The 25,247-nt window shown below is 41.3% G+C and overlaps 2 protein-coding genes across 5 annotated transcripts in view; both read left to right on the forward strand.

The window, feature by feature from the left end:
• Positions 1–8,400, forward strand: part of MAP3K1 (mitogen-activated protein kinase kinase kinase 1) — a 62,755-nt gene extending 54,355 nt beyond the window's left edge. For both annotated transcript variants that reach the window (XM_075019616.1, XM_075019617.1), the window contains exons 16-20: positions 885–1,047; positions 2,554–2,685; positions 3,647–3,789; positions 4,269–4,400; positions 5,736–8,400. In XM_075019616.1, coding sequence (XP_074875717.1) covers positions 885–1,047; positions 2,554–2,685; positions 3,647–3,789; positions 4,269–4,400; positions 5,736–5,885 — 720 coding nt within the window. In that variant the 3' untranslated portion in view covers positions 5,886–8,400. The remainder of the gene's footprint in view (positions 1–884; positions 1,048–2,553; positions 2,686–3,646; positions 3,790–4,268; positions 4,401–5,735) is intronic.
• A 4,455-nt stretch (positions 8,401–12,855) lies between these two features.
• SETD9 (SET domain containing 9) lies at positions 12,856–21,136 on the forward strand. 3 transcript variants are annotated; one of them, XM_075021543.1, is made up of 6 exons: positions 12,912–13,183; positions 13,986–14,350; positions 16,125–16,248; positions 17,456–17,571; positions 18,812–18,917; positions 21,004–21,136. In XM_075021543.1, the coding sequence occupies exons 1-6, from the start codon at positions 13,098–13,100 to the stop codon at positions 21,089–21,091; spliced, it is 885 nt and encodes a 294-aa protein (XP_074877644.1). In that variant the 5' UTR covers positions 12,912–13,097; the 3' UTR covers positions 21,092–21,136. The 3 variants fall into 3 exon arrangements, with proteins under 3 accessions (XP_074877647.1, XP_074877644.1, XP_074877646.1); XM_075021545.1 differs by having other exon boundaries at positions 12,915–13,183; positions 13,986–14,311; XM_075021546.1 differs by lacking the exon at positions 18,812–18,917 and having other exon boundaries at positions 12,856–13,183.
• The last annotated feature ends 4,111 nt before the right edge of the window (positions 21,137–25,247 follow it).

The following is a 25,247-nucleotide window of genomic DNA, read 5'->3' on the forward strand; positions in this document are numbered from 1 at the left end:
TCAACAGATACAGAAGTATGACTGAGAAAACAGGCTCAAATGCACATGCTTCACTCAAGATTTTTGAAGGTTCTAGATGTGAGCAAATCTTTCAGGCTTTAGGTGCCCCAGGTCTGGATCAGTGATACCAATATAGAGAGAATCTTAGTGTCCCCACATTTTCTTATTAATTCTAGAATGAATTTATACCTATGGAATTGAGCAATTTCAAAACATTTCATCAGGGAAAGAATACCTGTCATCAGCTGTTCCTCCTCTGAAACTGTCTTCCTTGTGAAGGAGTAGGACTGTCCATGTAGTCCTTGATGCTCCTCCTGGAGAGATGATACTGATGATTCTGATGCCCAGGGGAAATTCTCTGCAGCATAGCATTATTTGAGATTTACTATGGGTCAGAGCTGGGGTTGGTTCTAGTTCCACTACAGGACTTCTGATCTGCTTTCCCTGTCCCCCAGCCCCCATCAAATTTCTGGGATAAGAGGTTTAGTTATGAAACAGATAGTACGGTTAAACTGGTAAAAATCTTACAAATAACAACACTGACAGAATCCCATTTCAGGCCTTATCTTAATTTCTTTTCTTCAACATCTGAAAAAGAAAAAAAAAATAAAGTCCTAGTTTAAGCAGGAGAGTGAAGAGGGGAGTTTCCCCACTCCATACTGGGAGAGATTTTTTGTTGGTATTTCCCCAGAAGATGACTCTTCATTTTCTATGACTGTCTAACAGGGAGGTATGTTCTCAGCTGAAGGGGCTTGAGATACAAGAATACTTGCTATTTCCAGATGGTGAAAAGGGATGGAAAACCATCCATTCTTGTTACTGTACTAAAAGGGGGGTTATGGCACTGGTAATTACGTAAGTCTGAATAATATATTTCAAAACAGGTGACATATGTCAGGAACACATCCTCTGAGCAAGAAGAGGTAGTTGAAGCACTGAGAGAAGAAATAAGGATGATGAGTCATCTGAACCATCCTAACATTATTCGAATGTTAGGTGCTACATGTGAGAAGAGCAACTACAACCTCTTTATTGAATGGATGGCAGGTAAACAATTACTGTGCCAAAGAAAATTGAAGTATCAGTTGTGTCTTGAACTATGTAGTTTCATACTGCATTTTGCATCACTTCAGTTTGCAAATTTGTGTTTTCATTCCTGTTGGTAACCAGTATAAAGGTCTACTTACAGAACAGTTTAAGTGGTCATATTCTTACTGGTGCATTCTTTTTTTTTTTATTTGGAATTTTCCATACCTAATCTGTCATACAGTTAAAGCAGTTGGAAGCCCTGAATAAAAATTCCTACTACTTTTTCCTCAATTTCTGAATCTAATCGAGGAGTTAGAAACTTGAGACAGGCACTTCACTTGGAAATACATCACACTGTTGCATTTTCAGTGTACCTGTGTAACTTTAAGTTATTATTAAAAATAACTTTGCTAGAAAGTTTGGAATACCTGTCACTTGTTTTTGTCCCAAGCGTTTTCATAAAAGTTGTGCGAGGTGACGTGCAAAGGCATTTAAGAACTTAAAGTAAATGTCTAATAGTAGGTAGTAAGCAGCATACTTCAGGAAAAACATGTTCAAATCCTAAATGTGTTGAGTGGTAATTTAGTAACAAATAGTGAAATCTTTTCATTATTCTATACAGCAGGGACAAGAAAGTCTATATCCTTTTTTTAAGAAGGAGCTTTATTAATTTTATGAATGGGATTATATGTTGTTGCCATCCAGTTATCAAGACTAGATTTGATGTTTTATACATTCTTATTTCTTATAAAAGAAAGCATTGCACCTTAACTTACGTTCTTTGGCAGAAACTGCTTAGCAATACCAGAGTCCTAACAAGCAAAGCCCAAGTATGTTATTACAAGCAGTAGTGTAGAAAATATTTTCTCAAAACTAAGGGTGTTTTAACTTTATTTAACTATGATTTTTCTGAAACAATATTATTTAGGTAATGAAATGTCAGGGATTGTCTTTACCTCATTCAAGCCCAAGTTATATTAGAGTACTTTGAAAGGCACAACGGAAATCCAGAATCTTGAGGATCTATATACCAGTTGTGGAAAACAGAGGAAGACACTGCTTTTCCTTGCTTGTCTACTTGCTTCTATATATTGGTACTTGGATGGTAACAAAAGTAAATTGACATCCTGAGAGGGAACGCTTACTGAAGGCTGCAAGTATCTTTTGCCCCAAAGCAAGCTAGTGTTCTGCTGCTTAAATGTTAATGTGAAATGTGGATAAATATGTGTATTTTTTTTCAGCAACAGTACTTTGTACACTAAGGTCTTTATACATTCTTTTAAGGAGGTATAAAATTATGAGGAAGCATGAAGAGAATGTCTTTAATGTGTACAGTTCCAGGTAGAAAGTAATTAAGTAACCAAGTATATTACTTTTTGCCTATGAAACTTTTTAATGTTGGGGGGGGGGGGAATCTAGTTATAAATTAGGAATACCAATACCAAGTTCCAATTTTAGGAGGCAGTGCTGCATTCTACTAATACAAAATATAAGCGTTGATCAAATACATTTTTTATCTTCTAGGGGGTTCAGTTGCTCACTTGTTAAGTAAATATGGAGCCTTCAAAGAATCAGTTATTATTAATTACACAGAACAACTATTACGTGGCCTTTCTTACCTCCATGAGAATCAGATAATCCATAGAGATGTTAAAGGTGAGAATTACGTAGAATGTCTTTTAAAAAGGAATGTTCAGAAAGCAGCATCTATTTTGGCTTGAGACCTATTGCTTCTCTTGAATACCATCTCAAGAGTGGTATTTCTATTGGGTTTGTCTGATAATTCTTAAGAACTTTTAATTACTGAAATTAATCAGAATGTTCATATCCAGTGCTTGGGGATGTTTGCTACCTATACCAATAGTTTAGAAAAATTGTTTTTATCAATTGGTTCAAATAAAATATGAAGTTGCCATATAGCTTTAAAGATTGCTAGTTAAATTCATGTAAATGTTTACACTGAAATGATAGTAAAATCTGTGAACAAGCCAAGATAAAGAGGTCAGGTTTCTAATGTATAGGAATATTGTGATGAGTTTTCTTCCTTCATCCTAGTTGAACAGAAATATAGTGGTACTGTGTTTGAGCAAAATGTGGACTTCACTGGGAAATACCAGTCTTAATAAACTTTTCCCTTTAATGTCACTATAGCTGTCCATGAACTGGAGAGATATCCAGATAAGTAGCAATATAGCAATTGCAAATATTTGTCTTTAATATTTCTTCTTAAAATAGGAGAACTTTCATTTGCCCTGTAAAGGGTTTAAATTTCACAGGGAGCTGCAGGCAATGAAAACCTCCAGGGTTTTAGGTCACCATTTTCTTTCATTATTCCATCTCCAGGCATTGTTCCAGAATCCTGTGTTTGCCCTACTTTGAAAGTTTGATTGCTTTTCTGTATCTCTCAGACAGCCTCAAGCTGTGTGCAGTATCATTCAGGCATAACAGAAAAGTGACATTATTAGACTTCGTCCTTGATTTTTAGATTTCTGTTATACTGGGGGTGGGGAACATCAACCTATTTATAGTTTCGAAATGGAGTGAGGAAGAGTGTCTGTTCATCCTTTTGCCTTTAATAGAAAGCCAACTAGCAGTAATTTTATTATGCTGTTGACAGGTGCCAATTTGCTAATTGACAGCACAGGTCATAGACTAAGAATTGCTGATTTTGGAGCTGCAGCCAGGTTGGCATCAAAAGGAACTGGTGCTGGGGAGTTTCAGGGACAGTTGTTGGGAACTATTGCATTTATGGCACCGGAGGTAAGAAACCCATTTTGGAAGTTACTTCAAAAAGTTTGTTTGAGCTCTTTAAGTTAATTCATACAGCCAAAACCCAGAAAATTGCTGTAAATGCTTCAAATATGTTTTAAATGTACTTGTTCTAAAGAATAGGAATGATTCCAACATCATGATAATGACATTTCTTTCTCATTGTCAAAGTTGGTTTAGGTAGTTTGTTACATGTTTTATCTATTATAAGTATTGCTACTAAGGCCCAAATGACGATTTGGTCCAAAGCTACTATTGCAAGGTACCTTGCTTTGCCCCTTGATCAGGCATTTTATTTACTAGCTCTCTACAGCTGTATAAATCTTATGGCATTTACACCACTGATCGCTCTCTCAATCTGAAATGTTAATCAGAATGCATTTGGTTGATGATATTTTTTGCATCTAAATTACTTAGAATTAGAGACTTTGAAGTGGATAACCTGAGCTTTGGTCTGTCTGTCTCTTCAGGTCCTGAGAGGTCAGCAGTATGGTAGGAGCTGTGATGTGTGGAGCGTTGGCTGTGTTGTTATAGAAATGGCTTGTGCTAAACCTCCCTGGAATGCAGAGAAACACTCCAATCATCTTGCTCTGATATTTAAGGTGAGGTGCTTTGTTGCTACCAATATGCTACAAAAGATGCTGACTAATTTCATATACAGCAATGTGAATTTAGGGAAGTGTACAAGTAGTAGGGATTGTTGCAATAGCTCTTCTTTATATTGGAGCTGTTAGTACAAAATCAATACTGCTATCAACATAATTATACTTGCTTGTTAAAAAAAACCAAACAGCTACCAACACAATAATATGCAGAAAAAGCTCTTTTGTAACATATAGATACTTAGTGTAACAGGCAAAAAAAAATGTGGGAATACTGTTGATCTTGATTCTAGGCAGAAGGCTGAGATTTGAACTCTTTCTTACAATCCTGTAAAATACGGGAGCAAAAGAAGTTTTTCTACCATAGAACATTTATGTGTGTATTCATATTTCAGAGTGGGGAATGTCCTTTGGTAAAAACCTGATGTTCCACATTCAGATTTTGCTGAAAGATATTTACCGTTATGCCATGCTATATATAAATATTGCCCCTCCCTTCTCTAGGTCATCCCTTTTGGCATTCATGTTTCTTACTAAAATCAATCAGGTATATTTAATTCTAAAAGTTTAGTTGAACTGTAGGCATGAATGAAGAAAATACTGCCACAAGTGAAGAAAGTTATTATTAGCATTTTCACTAGCATGAGTGAAGAAAGTGTTTCCACTAAACAGAACAGCAGTATTCAAATATTTTCTAATTAAGTACAAATCACTTGTGATAAGAGATGTAATTGTCTTGATTCTGTGTCTGTGAACCTGGTGGTGCTACTCTAGTGTTCTCAGTCACCTCACTTAACCTGATCTAGAGAAGATCAAAATTAATTTGGTGAGGATTGATCTGTGTCTATCTGAGAAAGATTGCCCTTTGGGGTGGTAGCAGAAATACAGCAAAGAAAATGCAAGAGAGCATACCCAGCTTAATGTATCATAATGTAACATCACTCAGCTTAATATATCTCCATGTTGGCTTATGCCAGTTAACAGTGTTGGCAACTAGTAGACTAAAGAATACCCATATGTATGGCATAAGAGCTTTTCTTGTCGCCTGCTCAGCAGAGGTCACTGCAGAATCTTGCTGTAAGAAGAAAATTTAAAGAAAAGTGCAAGGAGAGAGGCAGACTGAAAGGCAATAGGTATAAGGGCAATTTAAGACCCATATTATAATATGGAAGGAATAATGTAATCTTCAAACTGCAGTAGGAAATATGCTAAGTGGAGAAAAGCTCATAAATATAACTCATGGCCTGAAAATGATCAACTTGTGGAAGGGTTTTGGGGTAGGAGAGGGGACTTAAGAATCACTGACTTCTAAAAAGTTATTTTCCCTTTGTTCAGATTGCCAGTGCAACTACTGCTCCATCAATCCCTACACATCTGTCTCCTGGCTTGAAAGATGTGACTCTTCGATGTTTAGAACTTCAACCTCAGGACAGACCCCCATCAAGGGAGCTGCTGAAACACCCAGTCTTCCGTACTACGTGGTAGCTACTTATGTATAAGGCTGATATACTGAAGAAGATGCTACTGAATATACCATAACTGTCTTGCAGTGCAGTTAAGCACAGCAAATTGTATTGTTCTGCTGGCCTTAATGATAGATACATCAAGGGCTTAAGGCCAGTGGAGGACCCTACCTAAGTATGTGATTGACAAATCGAGATCTTTACCTAAGCTCAGTATGCAACATTTCACAATTTGTGCAGAGATTAGTAAACTGTGCCTTTTCAAACATCTGGCTCTATGTGAACACAAAAGCATTTTTCCTTAAATCTGCATGGTTATTTAGCAGATAAGTGATTTTTATTTTATTTGGAGCACTTTTTCAGCAATATTAGGAGCTGAGGGGCTCAGGATCTATCTTAATATAGTATTCACTGTTCCATTTCACATCATGTAGTTATAAGCAGAGGATTCTGCAATTAGTTTTCAGCACTGGTTAAAAGGAAGTTCTGTATCTGTCCATTTTAATTACATAAAGTTCTCTGAGTAACAAATCCAAACATTGATGGATACTTTAAAAAAACATTTTGCCTTCCTTAAAGTAAGAGCAGGCAGTTGTGGTTCACTGCATTTACTGCTGGCCATGTAATTTCTTTTGAAATTAAAGGTTTTTTTCATTGTATTTTTAACTTTCAGGGAAAGGTGATCTTTTAAAGTAGTCTTTAGAAAAAGATGCAATAAGTGTCATGGAACATCTTGCTGACACAAGAGTTTTAAAAACAGATTTGCTGGAAATCTGGAAAAAAAAATGCTATCTTCAACAAAGCAGTGTTGAAGGCTCTGATAGTATAGGTTATTTAAAAAAACAAAACAGAAAAAACAAGATTGTTCTGCAAAGAACAACTTAGTCTGAATCATGCTAAAAGTTGGTGAGCCTTCTTTTCTTATAGCAGTTTCTTCTGGGAAATTGTGTAGAGAAGTTTCACGTCAAAGGCCCCAAATCCAGCTCCCATTAAAGTTTATGGGAGACTTCATCCTTATACTTCAATGGGAGCAGGTGCCAACTATGAGCAAATCTCATTTTTTGTGTAACAAAACTGAGGTCACATTCTCTACTGATAATAACTTTCACGTGCTGTTTTCCTTCTGCCATACATCATCTATTTACTGTAGCCATTAGTGATATTTAATTTGAAAATGCTAAAAATATTACCATAAGAAAGGTATTTATTTTAACAAGAAACAAACTTGGACTTGAAAAGCAAGATAAAGTATAATGTGAAGTAAAGCTTCACCTGTAGTGCAAAACTTGTGTTTTTTAGCAGGTGTGGTTTTTTTAAAACAGGTTTTTAAATTTATTTTAAAGGCAGGTTATTAGATTCTGATGCATGTAATTCTGAAGGAAAATGGCAGCTTTTCTTTTGCTTTTTTAAGAGGGGATCTTTTTAAATCAAATATTGATTGTGTTTAATCTATTTTTAAAAAAATACTGTTCATGTTTTAACTCTTCAGAAGCCAGTTGGATTGTTGGACTGAAATAGAATTGGTTATTTTCAAAGACTCAGGACAAACTAAATAAGCTATATAGTACATTAAAAATGTACAATACAAATTGGAAGTAAAACATCTTAAAGATAAGTTTACAGGAATGATAGTGCTCATACTAATAAAAAAAAGCAGTGTCATTAGTTGTGAATGTGTTTCTTTTGGAAATTTTACATTCCTTTGTTTTGGAAGACTGGCAGACTTTGAAGAGTTAAAAAAATAATACCGAAATGTGAAGTTTGGTAGCTCTAACTGTTTTGTACTTGACTTTTTTTTTTACCACTTTAGAATTTCTTGTTCTAGTAAGATTGTTTCCAAGTCTTTCTTATGTGCAAGCTTTAAAGGATGCACTCTTGCCAATTCATGTACTGGAAGATCAGTTGTCAGATTAATACTGTTACTGGTGGAAATGCAAACTGTATAAACTGATGAACCTCAGCTAATCAGTATTACTTTGTAGATCACCATGCCTACCACATTTCAAACTTAAACTGCCTCTAGGTGTCCAAATGCGTGCGTTTGCGTTTCCCTCAGCTTGCTGGTAATTGTGGTGTTTTTAAAATGCAGATGTGATGTAATATTCTTATTTTCTTTGGATCAAAGCTGGACTGAAAATTGTATTGTGTAATTATTTTTTTGTGTTCTTAATGTTATTTGGTACTTAAGTTGTAAATAACGTCTACTGCTGTTTATTCCAGTTTCTACTACCTCAGGTGTCCTATAGAGTTTCTTCTACCAAAGTTCACTTTCACAATGAAATTATATTTGCTATGTGACTGATTCCTAAGACTTCCAGGGCTTAAGGGCTAACTTCTATTAGCACCTTACTGTGCAAGCAAATTTTACAGAAATCTCTGGGTTAAGAAATTTGGCTTCATTGTATCCTTTGTTATTTTAAATATATCAAGATATTTTAATTAAAAGTTTTTACCCCATTGAACCAATTTTATATAGTATAATTTGTACCTATTTTGGTGTTTTTTGTCTTTATAGTAAATAAAAGTTTTTGAACAAATTTTGTCCTTTGCTTATTGTAGTGTGAACACGTTCAGTTTACTGATGTAATATTTTTTTAGACTTCACTGTTTCTACATGATTTCATATGCAACACTCAATATATCAAGACTTAGTTTCTAATATTAAAGGACACATATGAATGAGTATTGGCTGATACATGTATATCTTAAGTGTATCAATAAAGAATGCTTAGATAAAGGGCAGCAACAAACACTAAATTTTTCTTAATCAATAAAGGTAGGAACTTCTCTCACAACAACAATGTATCTGTCAACCTCACTTGCTTATGCCCTCAGATCAAACATTAAATGTCTAAATTTTGCAGTACTGCAAATGTAACTATTAATTACCAAGCCAGGTGAGCTGATTTGGTTAGATCAGTTCTGGAGGCATAGAGGTGTACCTTGGAAGTTAATCTGCTATTTTTTCAGTGAAATGATTCTGTTGCTTGTGATTAAAGTAACAAACATAAGCCTTTCCTTATTTAGGCAATCTGAATACATATTGCAAAGATAGGGCTTGTTTCAGTTGCTTGTCTTTCTGCTGATTTTTTTTAATTTTAAAAATTAATCTATTTTTTGGTAGTTGAAAATTAAGTTCAAGTGTTCTGTAGCCTTTTTTGTGACTACTAAATTCTACATTTTGAAGGATCATTCTCTTCATAGTCTCCATTACTTATGTGAGTTTCTGCAAATAGAGACAAACATCAATTCACCAGCAAAAAGTGGCAGCAGAAATCTTCAGATAAATTCTAATATCTGATTTTTAAATACAGAAAAATGTACTACCTGAAATGTCAAGAAGTAAAATACATGACAGGGATTAAATAAAAGATAAATTGAGTCTAATGTATCTTCTTTATTTGATTTACTATAGAACTTTGTATTGCTTTGCATGGTAAGGTTTTGGTAGCAGGGGGGCTACAGGGGTGGCCTCTGTGAGAAGCTGCTAGAAGCTTCCCCTATGTCCGACAGAGCCAATGCCAGCCGGCTCCAAGATGGACCTGCCGCTGACCATGGCAGAGACAATCAGTGATAGTGGTAGTGCCTCTGTGATAACATATTTAAGAAGGGAAAAAAGGTCCTGCACAACAGAAACTGCAGCTGGAGAGAGGAGTGAGAACATGTGAGAGAACCCTGCAGACCCCCAGGTCAGTGAAGAAGGAGGGGGAGGAGATGCTCCAGGTGCCGGAGCAGAGATTCCCCCGCAGCCCGTGGTGAAGACCACGGTGAGGCAGGCTGTCCCCCTGCAGCCCATGGAGGTCCACGGTGGAGCAGATCTCCACCTGCAGCCTGTAGAGGACCCCACACCGGAGCAGGTGGATGCCTGAAGGAGGTTGTGACCCCACAGGAAGCCCGCACTGGAGCAGGCTCCTGGCAGGACCTGCGGCCCTGTGGAGAGAGGAGCCCACACTGGAGCAGGTTTTCTGGCAGGACTTGTGAGCCCACAGAGGACCCACACTGGAGCACTCTGTGCCTGAAGGACTGCAGCCCGTGGAAGGGACCCATGCTGGAGCAGTTAGTGAAGAACTGCAGCCCATGGGAAGGACCCACGTTGGAAAAGTTCATGGAGGACTGTCTCCTGTGGGAGGGACTTCAGGCTGGAGCAGGGGAAGAGTGTGAGGAATCCTGCCTCTGAGGAGGATGAAGCGGCAGAGACGCTGTGCGATGAACTGACCCCAACCCCCATTCCCCGTCCCCCTGAGCCGCAGAGGCAGAGAAAACTGGGAGTGGAGTTGTGCCTGGGAAGAAGGGAGGAGTTGGGGGAAGGTGTTTTAAGATTTGGTTTTATGTCTCATTACCCCCTACTCTGATTTTGATTGGTAATAAATTAATTTTCCCCAAGTTGAGTCTGTTTTGCCTGTGACGGTAATTGGTTGGGGGATCTCTCCCTGTCCTTATCTCGACCCATGAGCCTTTTGTTATATTTTCTCTCCCCTGTCCAACTGAGGAGGGGAGTGATAGAGTGGCTTTTGTGGGCACCTGCCATCCAGCCAGGGCTAACCCACCACAAATGCTTGAATCTTACAGTACTGTGTGGTAATCACAACGTTGCAGTCTCCTTTTTAGGAACAAGAGATGGCAGAGATCACCTGACCCCAGCAGTTGGCAGAAAATGTCAGACACCTACTTACAGAACCAAACATCTTCATTTGCAAAGGGCATGTTCAGTTCTTTCACAGGCAAATAGTAAGCTATGCCTATTTTGGTTTTCTCTGATGGAAAAATGTTACATTCCATGTTCTCCATGACAGTCATAGATTGAAGTCTGACAGTGTTTCATCTTTGTGAGTTCTCATTGAAAGGTAATGATTGCTTCCAGACCATGCCAGAGCATCACGAGTATCATGTATTTCGCCTTCATCATCTGAGTGGGCAACTTAATGTGTGGCTGTTCTGACCTGACTGCCCACCTCCCAAGACACTGTATTTCCCTTACTAACTTTTCTCTCGTTGCTTAGTCTTTCTTGCTGACCTGAATCATGAATGTAACAGTCTTGCTTTTAAGAGCCACAATATGCATATACTGTGGCAAAGGTGCCTGTTGTTTTCTCATAGTGGCACACAGCTGCTGAAATCCAGAATTTAAGCTGTGAATTGAGACCCTTCTTCCCTGACATTACCAAGAAAGTCCAGAAGATGGCAGGAAAGCATTTTGAGGCAGCCACTGTGCCATTTACTTTTACTTCCCTCAGTTATTTCTGTTTGCAATGTATCATCACTCAGTTCCTGTTCTTGAAAAGATGTGCAAGGCCCACAATACAATTAAAGTGAATATGAAGTAAATCAAGAGGCCATTTATAAACATTTGCAAGGCTCTGAGACAGGAAATTAGTTCTGCTTGTTTCATTGTTTTGGTGGGGCTGCCTCTCAAAATCCCAAACCCTTGGCTAAAGTTTAGGTCCAGATACAGAACTCTAAGCCTTGACAGTGGTTTGAGGTTTGATTTCTCTGTTCACCCCAAAACCAATTCTCAAACACTAGCTCCATACGATTATTTTTTAAACTAGTTTCCTCAGAAAGTAAGATACATGCTGTCATGTTCTGTCCTTTTTTCCCCAATTACTTTTGACTTCATTGGCAGATTTTAACTAAAACTGCAGGGTAAGGAGCAGCATCCAAAGATAAGTTTTATTAAAGTAGGTACCCAAACAGAGAAGGGAGAACAGCAGCCAAGGAGATACCATTACCCTTATCTTAATAGACCTTAACTTAATGATTTGTAAAGAATGATTTGGGGACCTTTGTTAATTTTTGAAGCTCAATTGCTGAGCGATTGTTTTCTTCACTAGATTTGTTTATTTTACAGACAACCTATGGTAGAATGTGGCACCAAAAGAGATTATGTCCCCACCCCGTGAGCACTCTAGTCGTAAATGCTCATGATTTGCAATATATCCCTTCTGTCTGGCTTGTTAGGTTTGCAGTAAATGCTGCAGACTGCTTCACACCAGTAAGCGGGCTGCACCTTTCAAGATGCATTTGCTTATGATGCTACAAAGCACAACTCGTGTCTCCTTGTCGCCAGGGCCAAATACTAGTCAAAAGTGCAGACAGAAATGTAACAGGTTTCATCTCTGGGCTATTGATCCACTCCTTTTATGATCATCTGAGGCACTAACAGTCTTCAGCATCACTAGAGGCAGGCGCATGATAATTTTGGAAAGGTGATCTGATAGTGCTGGGATTGCTCCCGGATGTAGAATTGTCAAGGAGATGTGTTTCAACTGCTGCTTCTAGATCATTTTTAAATCTCCTTTTGGTATCATCTTGCCTTTTTTGATTGTTTAATAAAACACGGGAGGGGCCTGCAACATTATTTAGATGTAGGGAGGTGTGCGTGTGTTTACATATGTAAGTATGCACCCACGGGACAAGAGTTTTCTTTTCCAGCGCCTGCAGCTCTGCCTTTTTTGGTGCAAACACACCATGCCGTTATACCACCTACGGTTAACCAGCTCTCCCTGTGCCGCCAGCTGCTGCAGAACAGGGAGTCCCAGCCCCACTCGAGCCCGATCTCATCAACCAGCAGCCCTACACGTTTGCATGAAAGAGCTTCCCGCTCTGCGTTCCCCCTCTGTCCCCCGGCCCACCCTCCCCCGTTTCGCGGGGATCCTGCCCCAGGGAGGGTGCCAAGATGGCGCCCCAGGCGCCCCGTCAGCCTGAGGAAGCCCCCTCGGGTCAGTCAGTGCCGAGAGCGGGCTGACTTGGGCTTTGTTTTACTTTGTTTACCTGTATAGGCTCTTTCCGCTACCTGTGTCAACCGTAATTTTAAAAATTAACTTTTTAAAAATGAATTTAAGAAAAAGTAAGTGCCGAAAAATCTGGCTTGCCATCACGCCTCCGTGGTGCTCAGCGCGCATCCACGTGACAGTAAGTTGGCATCGGCTCCCTAAAAACGCACGTCACTCGCGCTCCTCAGCGATGTCCGAGCTCACGGGTGGGCGACAGCCCGCCACCGCACGCGCCCCCCGCCCCTCACGGCCGACAGCGCGGGCCCGGCGGGCGCTGGCCGCCCCGCGCGCCGCTCGCCGCCCACCGGCCAATGGCAGCTCCGTACGCAAATACGGCCGCGCGTCCGGAGAGGGAATCGGCCGGGGCGGTTGCGCGGGCGCGGCTGGAGAGAGGGCGGTGCCGAGCGGGCGCCGTGAGGGAGCGGGCGCCGTGAGGGAGCGGGCGCCGCTCGCCCGCCGCCATGCTGCGGGCCCTGCGGCGGCGGTGGGACGCCTACAAGTACCGCTTCGTGCCCTGGCTGGCCCTCAACCTCCGCCGCAAGCGCAGGTGAGGCGGAGGGGCAGATCCCGGGCGCCAGCGGGCAGCGGCGAGGCCGCTCGGGGGTGGGGGGAGGCCCGCCCCGCCGCCCTCTGTGCCCTCCGGCGGGGTGAGGCGGCGGCCGGCGGCGCCTCCTGGCGCAGGGTTTTTCGGGCTGGAGGAGCTGCCGGAGCTGGGCGAGAGCCCCCTCCCCTCGGGGGGGCGCGGAGCCGCCGCCGAGGCCCTGCTCCCCCTTCTCGGGAGTGACGGGGGTCGCGGCGGGAGCTGACGCGGGTGTTTCCCTGGGAGGCGGCTGCTTTGCGGGAGGGGTTCAGCCTTGTGTGCCGCTTCGCTGGTGCGAAACTTTAGTACCTGCCTGCTTTAAAATGGTATTCAGCGTTACAACTGGATGGGTGGGTTTTTCTTTTTTTTGGCAAGACGTGTTTCCCCTCCTTTTAAAGGTAAAAGCAGTGCTTGAATTTAAGTGAGTACGGCGTTGTTAGAAGTAGCATAAATTAAAATCTCCCTAGTCAGCATAACGTTTGTCCTTGCCTCATTTAAAGTGTAATGCACTATGCATTTTTTTTTTTTTCATAAACTTTGGTAATCGCATATATTTGATTTTTGGTATGTTTGTCACTGAGAGTTCAGTGGTGTTTAACCTACCTGCCTTGCTGTAAATACACAGATGATGGATAGGTATGAAAGAATATTCTTCAGAGTTTGGGTTTGTTTGAAACAACAGTGCCTGTAAGTTGCTGCTGTAAAATGGGTCTTCTGTATTTTATTTAGGAAAAATGTAATTTTAAAATAAGGGTTTTTTTCTTTACAGGACTCTCCGATATGTTCCCGAAAGCTCCCAAGACAAAATTATCTCTGATGAAGATGTCTTTGAAACGCTACTGAAAGTATTTAAAGCTCTGTTCATAAATGACTTCACTAGACACGCACATATTTTGGCCTTACTTCCAGAAATCAAATGTAAATATCTGGAATTACTGACTGTTGAGCAGAAGCGATCAAAAGTAAATTCATGTAACCATCAGAGTCAACATGTGTTTAGTCCAGAGGAAGTTCTCTTGAATACTCTAGGGTTTGCTATTAGTCGAGACCGAAGTTCCCTGGTGTCTGCTGGAACTGGAGTCTTTGTTACCAAAGGTTTTGTACCAAAAGGGACAGTTGTATCTATGTATCCTGGTAATGGAATGTTCTTTTATCTGATTAAGTTAGATGGGATTTCTAACCATCTAATTATAGAATACTGAAGTTCTACACTAATTTTTATTTTACGGGTTTTATTTCTGTCATTCCTTAACAAAATTGCAAGTTACGGTGAATGAGAATATATCTGTATAACCTGACTAGAGTTCTTTTTGGAAATAAGCAAAGCAATATTGGGTGGTGGTGTGGTGTGGTGTAATTTCGTTTATAAAAAAAACTTTCAGTACTCAAAATCTAATTTTTTCAGCTGCTGGAAAAGTTGTTCCAGATTCTTTAAACACAAATGTATGGGAACAATTTCAAGTAGATGAACAATACAGTTTAATTCTTCGGGGTTTCTGTTTTGGATAAGGATCTGAAAAAGGAGGTTTTGAGATTTCCACACAGATCAGCATACAAGACTATGAACTTTTTCAAAGCACAAAAATACAAATTGGAGAATGAAAGTAAAACCTTTTAGTGGAACTCTTTTCCATAGAATCATGCTTGGAAAATCAGCACTTCTCTGCTCCTCATTTCTTGGAACTGTATTTGCTTACATTTCTTAAAAAGATTTGTAATTCTGTCAGTATGGCCAACCTAGGACAGCTCTGCTGAAGTGCTTTGGATTTGTTTCTGTTTCGTCTGTCAACAGAATCATTCCCTGCATGCAGTCTCTAGCTTCTGCCAGCACTGCAGGATCAGGACCAGTCCAAGCATTGGGCAGCAGAGCGTGTTTTGCCATGCCAAAGCAGGAGTGCCTGGCGATTGCCATTGACTGGTAGACTGACTAACAGTCAAATGACAATCACAGGGAATGAGCCTGTGACCTTGCCGCTCGCTTCAAATTTCAGGCACATGCTAAATGTGAGTGTAGGCTCATCGAGAGTCTCATCTAGCAGCTCATCTGGCAAAACAAGAGGATAAGCTGTTGAAATGCTTTCCTTTTTCAGGGGTATGAAGGAAACTGCAGGGCTGCTGGCTGGGGAAGGGACCCTGTGGAGAGAGCAGGTCAGTGCTCTCCTGCCTGTTTGGCAGTGAGTGCAGACTGCTGTCGGGGCCTTTGCCTCGCTTCTTGTGAGATTGTAGTGAAGGATTTCTGCAGAGAGTTGCTGAAGGTGTAGTCGATGTGAGGGACATAGGACTGCAATGTCACGAAAAGTTGCAAGCCAGTCTGCTGTCACTTTTCTGTGCTTGGAACCCAGGGCAGGTTAAATCCTGTCCACGGATTTGTGACATGGTCTGCTGAAATGATTTGTCTGTTCTTGGTTTGGCATTCTCCCCTCTCTTGTACCAAACAAAATCTCCAATCAGGGTGGTGGAGGAGGGTGTTTCAGGTTCTTTGCTGTCTGTGTATGTTTTTCAGAGTCCTGACAGAGTAGTAACAAAATAGCTTAGTACCTTCAGGTGTGCTTTCCTGAACAAATGTCACTTGACATTTTCCGCTCTGAAGCAGGCCAGTTGGCTGGTTTTTTACCTACCTCTCACATGGATGCTGGACATAGGCCTTCTCCTCAATGATTTCCTTCAATGGCTTCTCTCTCTGGAATATCTCAGCTCATGTAGATTTTTTTTTTTTTTGCATCCCACAAAGATATGTCTAAAAGCTTGTAGGTTTACAAGTGTTAATGTCATTAACTGAGAGAGGAGTTCTCTCCTACCCCCTCTGTCTCCTTTGAATTTCTGTATGGAGAGGACTGGGTGATATTGTAAGCCCATTCTGACAGTTAACTTATTTTCTTCTGAAATAATCATATCTGTCTTGCAACAGGTACAGTATACAGAAAGCATGAGCCCATCTTTTTCCAGTCCCTTGGCAATCCCTTTATTTTTAGGTGCATAGATGGTGTCCTTATTGATGGGAATGATAAAGGACTATCAAGATCAGTGTACAGGTAAGCAGTCAAAAGAGATAGGGGTTTGTCACTCAACTGGTTTAAAACAGTGGTACTAGTCTCAGTTCCCTGTTGTCTTACCCTAAACTGAGTTAGATTTTAATACTATCCACCTATGTGTATCTTGTAATGCAAACAACACAAGGGTAAGAGCTGCTGGATGTGATCTGTTACGTACTTGTCTTTATCTGTAATGCCAGTGAGATGCGTTTTGATGTACAGAGACTGTTTCCTGTAAAGAAAATAGTTTTAATAGGAGCAGGATGTAACATAAAGTTTTTTATATGCTTCTGAGCTGTTATTCAGATCTGCTTAGTGGATTAAAAAAAAAAAAAAAAGCCTCTATATGGACTTGCCGATACGAACAGGGTGAATCTGGTAACTCCGGCTCTGCTGTACAGAGGAGCAGCACTTAAGAAGGGAGCAGTAACCCTAATAATAATACTTATTATTATTATCTCACATTGGGAGGGACCCATAAGGGTCATCAAGTCCAACTCCCTACTCCTCGCAGGACTACCTAAAACTAAACCATATCACCAAGAGTGTCATCCAGACACTCCTTGAACTCTGACAGGCTTGGTGATGTGACCACTTCCCTGGGGAGCCTGTTCCAGTGACCGACCACCCTCATGGTGAAGAACCTTTTCCTAATGTCCAATCTGAACTGCCCCTGATGCAGCTAGCCTGGACTGTTTTAGCTTACCTTAAAATACAATTTGTAGCAATTTGTCTTTAAATGTGAGATGAAAAGGAAATAAAATTTAATAACAAGCAAAATGATCTAAAATAATACCTAATTTGATTACTAATACCTACTAATACCAGATTTTAATTCTGGGAGTGAGTTTGAAGTTGATATAACGAGCCTTCACATCTTTAGAGGTGAAGAGATGTGTTGACACTTCTGTAATGGTAATGTTTGACATTGGATTTCTGGAATGGTACGTGGTGGTTTTGTGCAGGTTCTTCAGCGGAGTCTGAAAGACACCACGCATTATGTGGGAGGTTTAAATGCACTTTTTAAAGTATCATCAAGGTGTTGGTCTGCATGCATACACCCCCACCCCAGTGTTGTCCTGTCTCCCAGGTGGGTTGGACAGCTGTAACTTTACCCAGCAACTGTGGCCCTTTCTACTGGAGGAAGTACAGATAACCCGTTAAGTGAAGGAGCAGTGATTCACGTTAACACTGTTGGTCGTTTCAGGTCTTGCAGCAGGAGAGATCAACTTGGCCCATTTCAAATGAGTGATGAGAGCTGGCTCACAGCTGCCCTGCAAAACCCACTGGCGGTGGGACAGTATGTCAACAACTGCTCACATGGTAAGTTGCCAGGTAAATTTTCCAGGCTTGAGTGTGTCTTTATGGATATAAGTTGTTTTGGGAGTGACAGAGAATCAGATACTAATCTTGGAGGACAATACTGCTGTTTAAAACAAGATAAGCACTTATGGAATAAAGAGTTTCTGAGGCTTTTAGTGACGGCTTGGTGTTAGAATCCTTCAGCGTAGCAACACTTCAGATATCCTTATGCTTTTCTCACTGACTCCCCCAGTCTCCTTCCTGGTATGTAGAATGAAAGACACACATCCCAAAATGTGAGATGGTGAGAAAGAATATCTGGCGAAGGACTGCTGGGCTGAGGCAGTACACAGAGTTGCAGATCACGTTCCCCAGTATGGTTCCAGCAGGCTTCATGAGAAAACCATACACACAGTGGCATGTACACTAAGATTCTATCACTGCTCAGTTTGAACTGTAATACTTTTTTTAGACTTCCTTACGTTTATGTGCAAAATCTAGGAAACTGCTGATGTGATCTAGCTGTTGGACATAAAGAAGGGAACTACTTATTTATTCTGTCTCACACAGTATGTGTTGGTCTTAAGGTTTGGGGGAATAAATAACTCATGGGAATGGTTGTGAGATACAGAAAGTTGAATTGCTACCATCCCTAGCTTCTAAGTGGCTTTGAGAGCCTGCATTACACTAAAGATACCCTGCCTCCAAGTGGCATCCAGAAAAGTTGCTGGAGTAGCGAACCAGGCGTTGACTGGCACAGAGACAAAGGGCTGTCCCGTGAAGCTGTTTTTTCCAGATCCAGTGTCCATGTAAGGAAAATTCCCTTCTTCCTGCTGGACAGATGGTGATTTTCTCTCTGCTGTATTTATGATGTATTTTGCCAGCAGAAAATTTTTTTTCCGGATTTTTTTAAACTGTAAAAGCAAATGTTGTGTATTAACAACATTTAGCAATGCTGTAAGCTACCCCTGGCACTATGCAAGTTGTGCCCCTTTATATACATGTTGATAATCAGGTCATCCTGTTTAATGTGATAAGGATGAATTAAAGCTCCTATAGTTGACTGTGTATCTCTTGTGTAAATTCAAAATAGGACTTCAGAGGACTGTAGTAGCTCCCAAGAGAGGCATGGTTTTAAGGCTTGATGAAACATCTGGTACTTCTGCAGCAGTACATTTGATATTTTTACATATCTCTAAACCCTAGCTAAGATTTTTCTCAGTGTCCTAGAGACTTTTTTTTTTTTTCTTCTTATTTCTAGAAAAAGCAGCCAACGTGTGTTATCAGGAGTTTGATGTGCCGGGATACTTTCCAGTAGAACTGAAACAGTATCTTCCAAACATCGTCTACAGCCATGACATAGAGAGGTTAGCAGTGAGTCAAAGAGCTCATAGATTTGTATGATACAAAGCTTACTGTATGTGTGTGTAAAAAAAAAAAAAAAAAAAAAAAAAAAAAAAAAGACAAACATGGTTGAAGAATAAGTTTATTCCATATAAAGATGTTTTACACAAATGTGTGCACCTGTATGCCTGTATGGAAGAGTTAGCTCTTTGAATAGACTAATTTTAAGTGATTTACAAGACTATTTCTTTTTGTTCCTTTTTCCACATCTTCACAAATAAGATCAGCGTAGCTCTGAAGACATGGTTTTACAAGCAGTTGTTACACTATAGTGTGATTCTTCTGAATCCCATAAAGCACTAATTATATTTTGCTTGTATGACAGTACTTGTTTTTCAGTATGTATTTCGGATGTAGTTAGCAACCCTTAACCAAAGCCCTTCTAAGGTAGTTGAGATATAGGCTTCTTGCTCTCCTGTTTCATGGTCTTCTGCTCATGTGAGGAATAAGCAAATGAATTTGCAAGAAGAAACCTAAAATTAATTTGTACTGAGGCAAGTGAAGTACTATGCAGTATAAAGTCATGTGACTTAGTTACACTACACAATTACAATACCCTCATTATGATCTGAAAATCCACCTCTTTTAGAAATTAAAACACTTGGAAACCTTTCTCAGATTTTTTTGTTCGGAAAAGTGACAATTAAATGAATATGTGCAAGAAGCAGTATGGACAACAAGGACAGACAATACGTTTGGAAATGAGTGTCCTGTACTGGGATGTTGTCAAGAATAACTTTGAAGCTGTAAGTAAGTTGTAATGTTGGTCCTGAATTTAACACACCAAAGAAACTGTGCTTCTGGTCCAGTTGCTACCTTCAGGAACCAAGTAATCCTCTTCATTTAGAGGATGTGTAAGGGTTTTAGAGCAGATCATCTAGACTTTTAATGTAGTTATGGAGCTATTTAAAAAATCTAGTTGGAGAAAGTTATGGTGCATATTGGAAAAACAGCTTTTCTGATTCAACTTAGACTTCGTTGAGGCAAGGTTAATGATGCAGTTGTAGTCTGCAGAGAAGTAAATAAATGCTAATAAAAGAAGTGATAAGACTAAACTTTCAGGAAGCCTGGATGCTGTACTTGAAGGGTGAAAGTGCAGTGAGCAGAGCTAAGCTGTGGGATCATTTCAGGAAGGGCTAATTTTGCTCTCTTCCTTGGAATCTGTCCAAGAAAATATGGTCTTTCAATCATCAATTCTGCCAGCGTGCAGCCACTAGACAAAAGATCCCATCTGCTTCTAGCTGCTTGTTTTGATATTGATACTTACCTATGTTGTCAGCACTGTAATCTGGTTTCTAAATTTTTTTGTCTTGTGAAAGAGTTCTTAGTACTTGCTTACCTTTTTGTTGTTGTTTGTTTTGTTTCAAAATGACCTCACACTCAATTTCTTAGTAGTGGGGACTGTTTGGGTTGATGCTGTTCTTCACGTTCATGTTTATCAGCATCAGAAGAATGTGCTTTCTTTTGAACAGATACTTCAGCTTCAGGGCATGGTCACTTACTTAAAGGAAGTTTAGGGGGGGGGTGGGTTTCTAAATCTCTCTAAGATGACTGCCAGCCACTGATTTCAGCTTGGTTTATGGAGAATTCACCCATCCCCATAGACTGCAGCAGGGCTCTGATGCAGTTTGGAGCTGTCTTTCTGGGTGTTGTTGATTGAGGGTGGGTTTAGACAGCTAGCACCTGTGGATAGGTGCTAGAGGAATGATTTCTGCTCCATGAACTTTGCTGTAGTTTTGCTTCCTGTCTGTGTGTCTTTTTCTCCATCTTGACTAATTCTTTTCATTTCTGCGTAATTGTGTGAGTGGAAGGTTTGTTTGTGGGTTTGGTGGGGTGGTTTTTTTTTGCAATTATACTGGTTTTGCTTATATTTGCTGTCTGTATCCCAGTGCTGTTCTTCCAGGCTCCCAGGCCTGCATTATGCATATTACTCCCAAAAGTAATCTGGACAGAGCCATTGTTTTAGCTCCCTGCCATGAAGGATTTAAAAAATTCAAAGGGACATGTAATTGTTCACTTTCATATATTTTGCTTTTCCTTTTCTTACAGCCACCCGAGGTGTGTAGTGCTTGTTGCTCTCAGAGACATCAAGCAAGGAGAAGAACTTTTTTCTAACTACTACACTGTTGTCGGCTGAATAATAGAAGAAATCTGTGTCATTAAAATACTTACTTTGTGTGTACTTCAAGCTTCGTGAGCATTTTTACATTATGGAGGGCTGTAGTTTTACCATTTAGACAGCAAGCTGCAGGCTTGTGTTTCCCTGAAAATACTCCACATTTGATGCAGGGGTGAAGTTTTAACCATTTACATTATTAGCTTCTCAGCTCTCTGCTGTTGTTGATATTACTGCTTATCAGTGTTCAGCTGTCCATACAAAAGCTCATAAAATAAAAACCTAAGTTCTGGACATGTCATTTAATCTTCAGTTTGCACAGCTGTCTGTAACTTGTGGCTCAGTTTTAATACTTTGCCATTTCACATCTTGTGCTTACAGACAATTTGTAAAAGTGACTTCCCTCTCATGAACTATTCCTTGGATAATTGTCATAGTTCATGGTAATTACTAGTTCTTTTTCTGATTTTCTTGGAGTTGGTCCCTTTGGTATCTGCTTCCTTTTAGAAAGTATTTCAGTGTAGCCAGTTGTCCAAATTTTTTATGAAGCTGGTTTTGGAACAATGCTAATACATGCTTCAGGTGTGCCTGCATGGTGCCCTGTCATCAGGAGGCCAGCTTGAGCCACTGGCTTTATCTGAGCCTGTCTTGGGGTGGGAGGAAAGAAGGTCTGTATCTTGAAGCCCTGTTCAATCCTAGTTTCAGTGGTTCAGTGAAAGTTTCCTGGCATGTGGCAACTTTCACAGCTTTTATTCTCAAGGAGAACCTCATGTTGCAGTGTAGCTGGAGGAAATAATGCCAGCCAAGTGTGCTGTGTATTTTTTTAATGAGTTACTGGCATAAACAGAGCCAGCCATTCCCACATTAATTCTTGCTGCTGTCTGCAAACTGCCTTCAGAAAGTAAACAGGAGACAGCTTGTCAGTCTTTCGGTCTGGCTAAACAGCTTGGGAAAAGAAAAATCATCCCTGTGTTTACTGCAAAAATCCAAGCAAGCCTCCCAATGAATTTGTGGTTGGCATAAGCTGATGAGAAAGGAGGGGCTGGGAAATGGTGCGCTCTAACAAATCTGGTAGTGGTTGGGGCAGCCAGGGTGCCCTGCTTAGCTGCAGAAGCATCTCATCTCCTTTTCAGAACGCAAAGCTTTTTGGTGTCTATGTGAACTTGGTCTCCTTCCAAGCCTGAACCTTGTCTTTCATATTCATCTGGAAGTCCTTCTCAGCCAGAGAAGGCTGGCTTTTTCAGGAAGATTTAAATAGCAGAGCGATGAGACAGCGGCAAGCAGCTCAGCATGGGTTGTACAGTTCTATGAAGATGCGGGGGACAGCTTTTAGTGGCCCCTTGTGTCTTCACAGCGTGGTAACAGATCAGAGCAGGCAGCGATCTGTGGTCTACTGAAGAGGATGCTCATCCTCCGTCACTCTGAGGATCCCTTCTCTCCTGAGCTGGGCCTTCTCGCCAGCTTTCTCTGGGAGGAGGTTGTTGGGCATCTTGATCTCTGAAGAAGAGGCTGGTTGTTGGGCTGCCTGCAGCATTGCTTAGCTCATCAGGCCAGGGTTGATGGGTAGGTGGAGAACCCTAGTCCCAGCATGCCAAAAAAGGGAGATCCTGTTCATGTTCTCCAGGCTGAGGTGCTGTCACACAATGGCATAGATTACTGCAGCTGTCTCATTATATACTTGTTAATACTTTTAAAATGACTGGATCTGAAAGTATGTTCCTGTCTCACGACTGTGGAACTTAAGTTTACAACCCATCTATTGAGAAAGCTTTGCTTTACTGCACTTGCTGCCTCCTGGATGTGAATATAGCGGGTTAGTGAAAGACTGCAGCGCTGAAGCGCAGGCTGCCTATCAGTAGCAGGGTACCTGTGACTGGCTTCTCCTTGCTGAAATACTGAAACCTGACAGGCCGCTTCAGGGACTGCTCACAGGTGAGGGAAAGCAAGACCTGGCCTGCAGCTGGCAGCAGCAATTGATTTCTGTCTGCTGGTGGCTACAGAAAGCCAAAAAAAGTAGCAGGAGGAGGTTGTACTTCTAAGCAAGCAGCAGCACAACATGGGCACTGAGCAGGAGAAAGGAAAATGGAAGAGTAGAAATAATGGTCCAGTAACATGCTACAGCCTAAGAGAGGGCTTCAGGTATATCAGACTTCTTGTCGTTTTTAGATCCCTGTCTCTTCACTGAAGGTGAAAGTCATTCTAATTCCCTGTGTGTCCATTCATTATCACCAAACTGAAACCACCAGTGCCTGAGAGGAGGATGCATTCTGATGTATTTTCAGATACAATGTGCAATCTGATAATAACCCAGTAAAATTCTCTATGCAACCTATTTATGGTTTGTTAATAATAAATTATTCATTACAATAAGTACAGTCTCTTGAAAGATGATTTGCCTGGGTGATTTTCATTGGAATTCCCTAAAAATAGGGGCTTACTTGGCTAATTCTGCCTATGTATGCCTGTACACTTCAGTGGTAGAAGAAGGAAAGGAAAATCAAACTAAAATTTAAGGTGTTTTCAATTACTGACAGGCCAGATCCGCAAAGTCCTTCTCCCAGATGCAGACCCTTAATCTGCATGTGTTAAAATACTGTACTAATTCAAGAGAGAATTTGTATGTTTAAATCTGTTGCCAGCTGTGATGCGCTGGCTGGGATCCTGAGTGAGGATCACCAGCTGTCTTGAGCCTGGCTGGGATGGAGCTAACTGTCCCCACAGCAGCCTGCCCAGGGCTCTGCTTTCTCTTGGTAGCTAGAGGGGTGCTGGTAAAACAGCAATGCTGTGGCTGGTGCTGAGCAGCCCTCCCACAGCATTGACCTGTCTCTCCCACGCCCTCACCCCCAAAGGCCAGTAGGCTGGGAGTAGGAAAGAACTTGCGAGGGGACATACCCAGAACAGCTGTCCCAAGCTGACCAAAGAGGTACTCCACACCACACGACATCATGCTCAGCAATGAAAGCTAAGAGAAAGGAGGCGGGGAGGGAGCGTTCGCTATTAAGGTGTTTTCCTCCAGACCAGCTGCTATGCTTACTGCAGCCCTGCTTCCCTGGCAGTGACTGGACATCACCCGCTGATGGGAAGTGGAGAATAAATATTTTCCTTTGCTTCTGCACAGCCTATGCTTTTGCTTTATTAAAATGCCTTTATCTCAACTCACAATTTTTTTTTCATCTTGTTTTCACCCCCACGCTGGTCTTGCTGAAGAGGGAACTCACAGAGCAGCTTGGCAGGCACCTGGCAGCCAGCCAAGGAGACCACACCACACCAACATAAGAGCAAAACCAGGAGTCCAGGGGCAGGGGGAAATGGAAAGGTTCACCAGTGCATGGAGAGTTTTAGGCTTATTTTTCCTGGATTTGTTTGAACTCCTTACCCCTGTAGTAAATGGCCTCGCAGTCCTGGTGCTGCCAGAGGGGGAGTGCAGCTTGTGAACTTGTGGGGGGTTGAAGGGCTGAGAAGCTTTAGAAGGTTGGGCTGAATACATGTGCCTCCTCAGAAGGTGCAGGAGGATGGAGCCCTTGACACTGCAGTATTGATTTGGAAACACTGAGGGCTATCTGCTGCTGTTGAGATGGTGAAATCAGGTTTTGGAATAAATGATATTGCATCAAGAGACACCCAGCTGGTATCACCAGGCTCTTCTGAAGAAAATTAGTCTGCAAGGCTCTAACTTTTGACTTCTTAGCTCAAAAGGCGAAGCTAGTGGTAAGTCGACTGTAATTCTCCAGGAGGTTAAGTAAGTTGTTAACTGGAATCCCTGTTGATTCGGCATGGCAGGAGAACAGAGGTGCCTGAAAGATAAAGAAATGAGCTAACGAACTTTGCAGGGGTGCTGCAGACTCCTGGAAAGAATAGAGACAGCCCACAGCAGGAGAGGGATGTGTCTGCTGGGGGAAAGAGCTGCAAGGGGTCAGCACAAGAATTGGAAGCCCACTTTAAAAAAGCAGTTCTTAATCAAGCTACTGAAGTATTCAGTAATCAAGAGTCTGAAGTATCACCAGTATGATTTAGAGCAGGTGGACATGAAATAGCTTGTGTCAGCTGTCCTGGTTAACACACTTGTGTTTGAAGCGCCTGTCCACAGGGGGAGTCCATGACGGGCTGGGCTGGGGGGGCGACTGGTGGCCCTTCAGAGGCCACCCTTCCCTCAGGGCTTCCTTCTGGGAGCTGTTTT

The sequence above is a fragment of the Buteo buteo genome, chromosome Z (assembly GCF_964188355.1).
Source record: "Buteo buteo chromosome Z, bButBut1.hap1.1, whole genome shotgun sequence".
Lineage (NCBI taxonomy): Eukaryota > Metazoa > Chordata > Aves > Accipitriformes > Accipitridae > Buteo > Buteo buteo.

Bases quoted from the DNA above. Each gene is read 5' to 3' on its own strand.
- SETD9 (XM_075021543.1), top strand. From the start codon at position 13,098: ATGCTGCGGGCCCTGCGGCGGCGGTGGGACGCCTACAAGTACCGCTTC. The intron at 14,351-16,124 runs GTAATGGAATGT...GTCTTGCAACAG, and splicing joins AGTTGTATCTATGTATCCTG to GTACAGTATACAGAAAGCAT. The intron at 16,249-17,455 runs GTAAGCAGTCAA...TGGTCGTTTCAG, and splicing joins CTATCAAGATCAGTGTACAG to GTCTTGCAGCAGGAGAGATC.